Here is an 11,065-nt window from a genome sequence, read left to right as displayed (position 1 = left end):
GAGGAATGACCTTCGAGTCGACTTGAGATGAATAAATTCACATTTAATCTTCTCCATGTTCCCCACCTACACCTACCTACATCTACATCTTCAAAAAAGCTAATAAATAAATCCTGAGCAAATCTATATTTTAAAAAATTACCCCTGACGGACGGACATTCCCAGAATACCGACTCTGTTGCTTATTGACCTTTTTTTATTTTTAAGACTGTGAAATTTATATTTTCCTATGCTTTTGTGCTTTTTAGAAGCACCGCATAAACTTTCCATCAGGCATTTGCTATTTTTTTTAAGCAGAACGAGTAGAAAATAATTTAGAATAAATTTTCGATGCTCGCTGCATTCATGCGATTCACTGTACCAATCTCGATAATTCGGGACCTTCTCAATATTCGAAAGGCATTCATTAATAATTTTTTCTTTTAGTTTGCGCGCATGTGGGAAATTTTTAAAGAACTTATAATGCTGCTTCATCAGGTTAAATAAATGATTTTGTGGGGCTTTTAAGCTTTAGGTTGTTGTCTATAGTTTTAAAATTTTTGTTAATGATAAAAAATTCCGATTCATCATAATTTGCAATCTCTTCTTTTAAAAGTTCTTTGCATGAAGCGAAAGAACTTTTACACGTTGTCACTGTCTTTCTGGATCGCTAATTTATTCGGATTTCTATCATAAATATTACTGCTATTCAAGCAATCAAACAACCTGTTACTTTTTCTATATTGATTGCCACATCTTCGCAGTCAATAAATTTGCCATGTTGAATCAATGTTTTAATGGCGGATGATACTGTTTGGCTAAATACCTGCGTTGCATATTTAACCTTCATCTTTTCGAAAGAATTTTGAAATATGTGTTTCCTTGTTAATTGTGGTCACATTCTTGTAGAAGTGTTGCTCGTGTCAATTTCAAGCAATCTCACCACTACATGCCAGGAGACTGTACCATCAGGAGTCTCAATAGAATCTCGCATTAGAATGTTTCTAATGGATTTTGTGAGATGGGGGACATCATATATGCTATATATTTTCTGGTCATCCAGAGAAAAATAGGGTGCTTCGTTAACTATTCCAAGTTTATTGAATGCCCTCGATTGTTGGGCCTTGACCGCATACTACTGCTCTTATAAAATGGCCTAGGGTTCTTGCGGCTCTTATATTTGAATCTATTAATTGTGTTAACTTATGAGCAGTTGGCATATAGCCTCCTCACCATGAAAACACATATTTGCTTACATAAAGCGTCAGTTTTTTCGTAGCCATCATCCACAAATCCTTCCACTTATCCAATCTCATTCATATAGGCCTTCGAAGAATAAAAATGAAGTAACTAAGTCGACTCGTCGACTTGGGTATACCATATACCAGGTGAAACAAATATTTAAAATTTCGAAAACAAAATGTATGTCTATTAAATTGTTTTAACATGCCTCATAACAATATGCTATCTCGCTCACTCTACAAACACACGAGCACTCTAGCGCCGCCACTAGCCAACGGCCAATTCTGCCCTTATGGATCGCGTAGCAAAATACGTTCATACGCATATTTTGCATGATTCTAGTCCGATTTCAATATAATTTGGTAGTTTGGTAGAAATAGATAAGATTAATTAGTCCACCAAATTTTATTGCGATGGTCAAAAAATTGCAAGAGGCAATCGGTTTTTTATAAATTAAGGAGGCGTAAGTGGGCGTGGCAACATATTAAAATATATATATTCTGCGCGCATACTAAGCCAGTATACATACCAAATTTAATGTCGGTAGCTTTGATAGTTTTGTAAAAAATAAGTTTTATGTAAATTTCGGGTGCGGAAAGGGCCAAAAAGTTGGAACAATTTTTTTCTGCGCGCTAACTAAACGAGTATACAAAGCAAATTTGATGTCTCTATCTGTTATACTTTTTCAGAAAAACAGTTTTGTGTAAATTCTGGGGGCTTAAGGGGGCGTGGCCAAAATTCCAATTAACTCTATATATTTATATATCACACGAGTCACAGACGGACGGACGGACCGACGGACATGGCTAGATCGACGCGGTTGTTGATCCTGATCAAAAATATATATACTTTATGGGGTCGGAGAAGCTTCCTTCTAACTGTTACATACATTTTGGCGACTTTAATACCTATGGGTGTATAGTATTGTAACGTGTTTTGCCTTTGTGGAACAAAATGACGCCACCCGTGGCCGAGCGGTTGGTTTACGGTTGGGCGTTCGATCGTCATGCCTAAGATAACTCAGCAGAATCGCAAAGAAAACCGAGATAGTTTCTTTCGTTTATTCAATCTCTTTATTTTCCTTGTCTTAGCGGCAGCGAAAACTTGCAAGTCTTTCGTTAAGTTGGCCACGCTAGCTCAGCCCAGCCGTAGAGAATGGGACCGCTTCTTAAGGGTCTTCGGAAACATTAGGCTTTTTAGCTTGAAAGTTTTTCCAAATTGATGGCTTTAGGTAAGGAAAGAGTTACCATAAAAGTTGCAAGAATATACAAACTTTGACGCGGTCGAAGTTAGCCCCGGCCCTAAATATAATTAAAAAAGTAAATATATTGAAAAATATGAAAGAAACTAACTTCGGCTATGCCGAACTTTATATACCCTTGCAGTATACTTGGCAATAATATTTTTCCTTTTTGAAATTTCTTGCCCAGCAACTCTATTCATCAATTCATAAACAAAATATTATTTCATTTTTAACTACAATTTTTTCTTCTTCCATTATTCCCTAAGCAAAGCACGGCACGCATACACATACAGTTCATGTACCGTTGCGTCTGTGTGTGTATGCGTGTGCTCTGTTGATTTGATGATGACGTAGTAGGCAGCAAGCAGCGCTGCCGGCAGCGTTTAAACCGATTTATATTGACTGTAACTTGTGTTTTATTTATACGATCAGATTCAAATTTTGGGATCTGAGATTTAATTCAATACTATCATATTGGTAAATTTCATGGGGATACTCCAATTTTTGCAAAAATGTTTCTTCTAGATATGATATATGATATAATTTTCGATCCTAAAGATTTTCATACTTTATTTTACCCGGGTAATATAAAACCCAAAAAAAATTTCATCCCGATAGCTCTTAAGACGGCTGAGTAAAACGCATACGCACAGACGGACAGACGGACATGGCTATATCGGCTCAGCTTCTCATGCTGATCCAAGAATTTATATACTTAATGGGGTCGGAAACGACTTCTTCTGTGCGTTACAAACATCTGACCAATTTTATAATACCCACTGCAAGGGTATATGTGGGCATACATAAAATACACATTGACGGGATAATGTTTAATGGTTATAGATGATGTTAGAGCAGATATATTTGCAACCTGTGCAGAGCAATTTGTTACTAGACACCGACATTTAATGTGATTACAAACATGGGAGCAGCTAGAAAATTCGGTTCCGGGGTAATACTTTATTTTTTAATTTAATTTTCAATTAATTTTCAAAGTTTCTCATATCATAGCAAGTCAATCTAGTTACCTAGAAATACTCACTCACAAAAGGTCATATGAGTTGAAAGAAAATATTTCAGTCGAATAGTAGCAATATTGCTGCGAGCTTGAAAATTATTTAAATAAAAAGTTTCAAAAATTATCGTGTTGGTGCTTGAGACAAAAATTAAAAAATAGATAAAAATCTTACATGAAAAACACGCGAATTTTAAAAAAATATATAACAACAAATTTTTAATCCAGTCCTAGTAAAACAGGAAACAGATTTCTTCCTTTACATCAAAATTACATACATATGTCAATTGCAAAAAGTTACAAAAGTTGAATATTGTCCCTTTGGCCACACTTAAGTTAAACATATAAAATTCTACATCAAACTTAACTACAAATTTTAGCATACATTCATCCCTCTAATCTAAACATTTTTAAAATCCTTATTGTTCCTTTTGACAAAAATTGGGAAATACAAATTTAGAACATAATACCCAAAAAGTTACAAAAGTGGTTACGTTTAATCCTTTATATCAAAATTAAGTAAAATTTTAACACAAAATAAGAATAAAACTCTTCATCAAAATTAAGTACAAATTTTAAAATTAATTCCATAAAATGTTACAAAATTTAAAAGTTATCATTCATTATACGAAATATATATTTTTTATATTACATTACATCAAAATTAAGAACACATTCTACAAAAAATGGTTAAAGGTTACGAAACAAATACATAATCCTTTATATCATATTATTGTGCTTTTTAATGTCCTTTCGGCCAAAGTTACGAAGTACATATAATTAGGCGAAATTGTAAAAATAAATTCTTTTATTTGGAAATTTGCCAAATTGGCTAAATTTTAAAAGATCCTGTAACCTGTATCCTGTAAGCGTACCAGTCCTATCCAAGATTATGTGCAGCAAGGCGACAGACCGTCAGCGCAGATTCTAGGATTGCAGGATGCTCACAGAAAATGAAAGGTTGCGGATGTTCCAGAAACGCTTGCACACCTCCTGTGTAGCCTTGGCAGCGATGAGGCTTAGGTACCTAGGAGTCCATCTGCTGAAAACGCTTCAGGATGCAGCCAAGCGAACAATATACGTGGGATGTTCCGGATGTTCAAGAAACGCTTAGACACATCCTGTGCAGCCTTGGTAACGAGGCATAGCTACCCCATCTAAGAAATCGCTTCAGGATGCAGCCAAGCGAACAATTTATCAACTCTTGATGTCCTGTCAGATATAAGCCCCCGCTCCCGCACCCCGACGAAAATCTGTCTGTGGGACTCCTAGTGGATGGCCTGCTTAAACTAACCTAACCTATATCTAGAAAACCTAACCATTATATTTAATAATTGCAAAGTAATAACTTCTTTACATCAAAATTAAGTGAAAAAACAGAGGGCCGGGGCTAACTTCGACCGCGTCAAAGTTTGTATACCCTTGCAATTTTTTTGGTAACTCTTTCCTTACCTTTAGCCATCAAAGTGCAAAAGCGTTTAAGCTAAAAAGGCTAAAGTTTCCGAAAGAACGGCCTACAATCTTAGCATAAGAAATAACGAAGATATTGATCAAAGTCACTGTTTTCCACCGAACGTTCCTATGGGTGCTATATGATATAGTCACCCGATCTTTATCAAATTCGGCACAGTCATTAACAGATATATTAAACTAAAAAATATTTAATTTTTGGGAGCTATATGATATAGTCACCCGATCTTGATCAAATTTGGCATTTTATATGTGTAATTAACGACGGACGGACGGACGGATATGGCTATTTGAACTCGTCTCGTCGTGCTGATCAAGAATATATATACTTTATATGATCGGAGATGCTTCCTTCTATGCGTTGCACACTTTTGACCAAAATTAATATACCCTGTTTGCAAGGGTATAAAAAACGTTCGAAGCGAAAAATTCATTAAAATTGAGTCGCCAAGGACAGAAAAAGTTCGAAAAAAATTATGTGTTTGATTTAACCTTAATGTACAAAGAGCGGTAAAAAAAACCACCCCAATTGATGAATGCTTGTATGTTAGAGAGAGACAGTGAAACGTCTAAGTTCAAGTGAGAATGAAAAGTGTGGAGGTGCCAACAGAATAGAGAGAACCCTGAAGTTTGCGTAGCAAAGAGGTAGAAAGCGCAAAGAGATTGACGATCGTTGAAATTTTGCGAAAATTTACGTGGCAATGAGGCTGGTATAGCGTAATTTTTGTAAATGTGTTGGAGTATCAAATTTAGAAATAATTTTACTTTGCGCAACATTGAGGATTCTCTTTCTTCGTTCAGTGGGTCAGGTCAACCGTCTATAGAAAATTGGTTACGGAATTTTCAAGATAATGCAGAAGCAGTTCAATGGAACTCTTTACAGAAATTTATCTATGCGAAGCAATTATTAAAAGGTGCAGCAAAAGTTTTTGTGCGTAGTGAGCGAGGAGTGACTGATTGGATATCATTAAAAAGAATTCTGTTAAGCGAGTTCGGCTCAGAAGTATCAGCAATTGAAGTACATAAATTGTTGCGAAATAGGCGTAAACGCCCAAATTAAGATTTTCGTGAGTACCCGTATAGTCTGAGGGAAATAGGCAGTTCCATAAACTTAGATGAATCTAGTCTTATAGAATATTTCATAGAAGGAATACCTGATTCAAAAGCTAACAAAAGTAACTTGTATCAGGCAAAGACAGTCATTCAGCTGAAGGAACAGATTACAATTTACCAAAAGGTTTACTTTGGTCGAAACAGACCATCATAGAAACAGAAACAGAAATCATAATGAGAAGTATGATAGAAAAGCGGAAATATCTAAACAACCGAGAAAATGCTTTAAGTGTGGCGAAGTATCTCATTTGATGAGTGTCCGAAGATTAAGTGCTTTAAATGCGATCAGATAGGGCGTAAAGCATCAGTATGCCCGAAAGTACAATGTCAAAGGAAATCAATGTAAAAGGAAAAGCTATTTTCAAAACAATATCATGTGAAAACGTTGAGCTGTCGGCACTCATAGATACAGGATGTGACCTATGTTTAATAAGAGATGATATTATCAGAAAACTTCATGGTGTAGAATTAAGCGATGAACGAAACCGTTTATTGGGAGTGTGTAAAAGTGAGTTAATTACTATAGGAAGTTTTAAAGCGCAGGTTACTATTGATGGTCTTCAATGGCCTTAACGTTCCATGTTTATAGAAAAGAGGATATTGACTATGAAGTAGTGATTGGAACAACATTTTAGAATTAGCTGATATGGTTATCACAAAGGGAAATGCTACTTTTAAGCCTAAAGAAGAAGAAGTGATGCCAAACACAGAAGCGAAAGAAACTGTACACAATGAAGTGAAAACTCCGAAGGGTATGTTACAGGAATTTGAGAGTTTGTTTTTATTAGCTGAAGAGGAAAAGAATGAATTAGATTTGTGCCATATAACTAAATCGGACGTCAAAGAAGTCAAGCAGCTTATTCACAGTTATGTACCACAACCGTCAAAGAAGAGTCCAGTCGAAATGAAAATATTATTAAGTGACGAATGCCCAGTATACGAACGGCCGAAGCGTTTATCTTTCGTTGATAAAGGTATTGTGGACTCAACAGTAGAAAAATTATTAACCGGGGTTGAGATGAGGGCTAATAGTTTCCCTGAGTTACAAGAACTTTTGGAAGAGGAAGCCATAGAAGAGCTGGAAGTTGAACGCACTAACGTTCGTCAGGAAGCTCAGCATAATATGGAGAGAATCCAAGAGGAAAATCGTAAAAGTTATAACAAAAACCGCAAAAAGGTAGTTGAGTATAAAATTTATGATTTGATAGCAATTAAGCAAACGCAATATAGTTCAGGATTAAAACTTAAGGCTAAATATTTTTGACCATATAGGGTGGTGAAAGTTAAGTCTCATGGACGATACGACGTAGAAAAGGTAGGAGATCACCAAGGTCCTGGGAAAACCTCAACTGTCACAGAGTATATGAAGTCGTGGAATGGTCAAGTGAATTCATCAGACGATTCAACATTCGAGGCGAATTAAAAGTCAGTCCGGCCGAATGTGGGAATGAGTCGAGAGACGAGAAGCGGTCGATTGTATTGAACCAGTTCAGAGGTGCATAATTTAAAGGTTATCAACGATATCGATGACAAACCATCGATATCATTGAGAAAAAAGTTCTATGGCGTCAAGTTGTTTCGACCGGTTGTGTTCCGCGTGGCTGCTCGAATAAAAAGAGTATAGTTATGTAATAATTAAGTGATAAATGTGTAAAGAAATAATGTTGAATAAAACTGTACGATTGATTGTGAGTAAAAACGGCCTAGAAATTCGGGAGGAAAAAGTGAGAATGCACTACGAGTCCCACATCTATATTTTAAAATTTACCCCTGACGGACGGACATTCCCAGAATACCGACTCTGTTGCTTATCGACCTTTCTTTATTTTTAAGACTAAAATTTCTATTTTCCTATTGCTTTTGTGCTTTTCAGAAGCACCGCATAAACTTTCCATCAGCCATTTGCTATTTTTTTTAAATTTAGAATAAATTTTCGATGCTCGCTGCATTCATGCGATTCACTGTACCAATCTAAGCAATTCGGGTCCTTCTCAATATTCGAAAGGCATTCATTAATAATTTTTTCTTTTAGTTTGCGCGCATGTGGGAAATTTTTAAACAACTTATAATGCTGCTTCATCAGGTTAAATAAATGATTTTGTGGGGCTTTAAGCTTTAGGTTGTTGTTTATAGTTTTAAAATTTTTGTTAATGATAAAAAATTCCGATTCCTCATAATTTCCATCTCTTCTTTTAAAAGTTCTTTGCATGAATCGCAATTGAACTTTTGTTGGGCTTTATGAATAACAAATCCTACGAAATATTTCAATGATTTCTCAGTGGCTGTACTGATTTCAGTTGGCTGTTCTTTATCAGCCTCGGTTACTTCATCCTTCATATTTTCATCTAAGATTATGTTAAAATCTTCGTAATACACCTGATCTTGGTCATTTACGTTTTCAATTGCCAGTTCATGCTTTGTTTCTTTAATAACATTTATTAGCATATCTTCATCTGGCTCACAATTACCTGTTGTCAATGAAATTAATAACTTTAAAAAACGACAACATTTTTAATATTATTGCATTGAATTCGAATAACATAGGATTATTGTTTGTGCCACCCCTGCTCTTTATTAGGTAAAGTACATGTTCTAGCGCATCTTGGTTTAGACGTGACAACATTAAAAAGAATACTCCGTGCCCTTCATTCCAAATATCGCTTGTAAGCATTAGTATTGCGTTTATTGATAGAACTATTCCATCTAAACAATAAACTTTTCTGCGATATAGACATTTTGTGAGGTGAGGGACATCATATATGCCATATATTTTCTGGTCATCCAGAGAAAATAGGGTGCTTCGTTAACTATTCCAAGTTTATTGAATCCCCCTCGATTGTTGGGCCTTGATCGCATACTACTGCTCTTATAAAAAGGCCTAGGGTTCTTGCGGCTGTTATATTTGAATCTATTAATTGTGTTAACTTATGAGCAGAGAGTCCAGTAGATGCGGCTACATAGCTCAATACAAATTTCCAGTTGGCATATATCCTCCTCACCATGAAAACACATATTTGCTTATATAAAGAGTCAGTTTTTTCGTAGCCATCATCCACAAATCCTTCCACTTATCCAATCTCATTCATGTAGGCTTCGAAGAATAAAAATGAAGTAAGTAAGTCGACTCGTCGACTTGGGTATACCATACACCAGGTGAAACAAATATTTAAAATTTCGAAAACAAAATATATGTCTATTAAATTGTTTTAACATGCCTCATAACCATATGCTATCTCGCTCACTCTACAAACACACGAGCACTCTAACGCCGCCACTAGCCAACGGCAAATTCTGCCCTTATGGATCGCGTGGCAAAATACGTTCATACGCATATTTTGCATGATTCTAGTCCGATTTCAATAAAATTTGGTAGTTTGGTAGAAATAGATAAGACTAATTAGTGCGCCACATTTTATTGCGATGGTCAAAAAATTTCAAGAGGCAATCGGTTTTTTATAAATTATGGAGGAGTAAGTGGGCGTGGCAACATTTTAAAATATATATATTCTGCGCGCATACTAAGCCAGTACACATACTAAATTTGGCCTTAGCTTTGTTAGTTTTCGAGAAAATCAGTTTTGTTTAATTGGCGGGGGCGGAAATGGGCGTGGCAAAATTTTTAAATAGTCAATATCTGCGCGTCTATTAAGGTAGCTTACATACCAAATTTAATGTCGGTAGCTTTGATAGTTTTTAAGAAAATCAGTTTTATGTAAATTTCGGGGGCGGAAGGGGGCGTGGCAAAATTTTTAAATAGTCAAAATCTGCGCGTCTATTAAGGTAGCTTACATACCAAATTTAATGTCGGTAGCTTTGATAGTTTTTAAGAAAATCAGTTTTATGTAAATTTCGGATGCGGAAGGGGGCGTGGCAAAAAGGAAACAATTCTTGGAACAATATTTTTCTGCGCGCTAACTAAACGAGTACACAAACCAAATTTGATGTCTCTATCTGTTATACTTTTTCAGAAAAACAGTTTTGTGTAAATTCTGGGGGTGTAAGGGGCGTGGCCAAAATTCCAATTAACTCTATATATTTACATATCACACGAGTCTAAATACCAAATTTGGTGGCTCTAGCTCTTATAGTCTCCGAGATCTGCGTGTTCATACAGACAGACGGACGGACGGACATGGCTAGATCGACGCGGTTGTTGATCCTGATCAAAAATATATATAATTTATGGGGTCCGAGAAGTTTCCTTCTGCCTGTTACATACATTTTGGCGACTTTAATACCTATGGGTGTATAGTATAATTAATGCTTTGAGCAATTTTAGCTTGTTTTTCAGTAACAGTGCAAATCATGTTTGAATTCTTTGATAGGCATTTTTTCTTTATATTTTCAAAAATATTTTTGTTTGAGTTTTTTTCTTTCAGATATTTAATTTTTCGTGCCTTTTCCGTTTGCAAAAGAATTCTTAAATGTCGATTTTTTTTATTGAAAAGTTTGACTTTTTGTTTTCCTTTTCTTAAATTCTCTGACATTTCAAAGTACTTTTTTCTGTAGTACGCTTCATTTTGCTCTTTTTTTAGGCAATTTGCACAAATTTCAACGGGAAAGTGTTCTGAGCCATCTCTGTGGCTTTTCAGGCACGACTTAATAACACACTTAAGCCCACTTTTCCTACCATGCGTCACTTCTCCAGCAAAACTGTTGACTCCTTGACCCACAATTTTTGGCCATTAAAGAAACTGATACAACTCAGAAATGCATTTCAAAGACCACGCAAAACTGAAATCTTGGAGAGTTTGATTAATTATCTGAAATGTCAAGAAGGCAAATCTTAACAAAATGGGAAAAGGCAGAACTGAAACTGTTTAAACGATTAACACCAGAAACCAACTTCTAAGCAGGGTTTGAAAACTGCGAAAACTGTCCACAGTTTTGCTGTGTGCTGTTGCTTCTGCTTCGGAAACTATGAACACAAGAAAGAACTCAATACTCTTTAAATACATGTAAATTATCAATTAGTCATTTCGTATGTATAGGTAAAATCAAAG

At 35.6% G+C, this 11,065-nt stretch overlaps 1 protein-coding gene across 1 annotated transcript; it reads left to right on the top strand.

The window, feature by feature from the left end:
• Positions 1–6,694: 6,694 nt before the first annotated feature.
• Positions 6,695–7,747, top strand: LOC124461295. The gene is made up of 2 exons (XM_047012830.1): positions 6,695–7,239; positions 7,335–7,747. The coding sequence occupies exons 1-2, from the start codon at positions 6,709–6,711 to the stop codon at positions 7,347–7,349; spliced, it is 546 nt and encodes a 181-aa protein (XP_046868786.1). The 5' UTR covers positions 6,695–6,708; the 3' UTR covers positions 7,350–7,747.
• Positions 7,748–11,065: the final 3,318 nt, after the last annotated feature.

This window comes from Drosophila willistoni, unplaced genomic scaffold (genome assembly GCF_018902025.1).
Source record: "Drosophila willistoni isolate 14030-0811.24 unplaced genomic scaffold, UCI_dwil_1.1 Seg305, whole genome shotgun sequence".
Classification (NCBI taxonomy): Eukaryota; Metazoa; Arthropoda; class Insecta; order Diptera; family Drosophilidae; genus Drosophila; species Drosophila willistoni.
This window is presented reverse-complemented; position numbering and strand designations above follow the sequence as displayed.

Bases quoted from the DNA above. Each gene is read 5' to 3' on its own strand.
- LOC124461295 (XM_047012830.1), top strand. From the start codon at position 6,709: ATGGTTATCACAAAGGGAAATGCTACTTTTAAGCCTAAAGAAGAAGAA.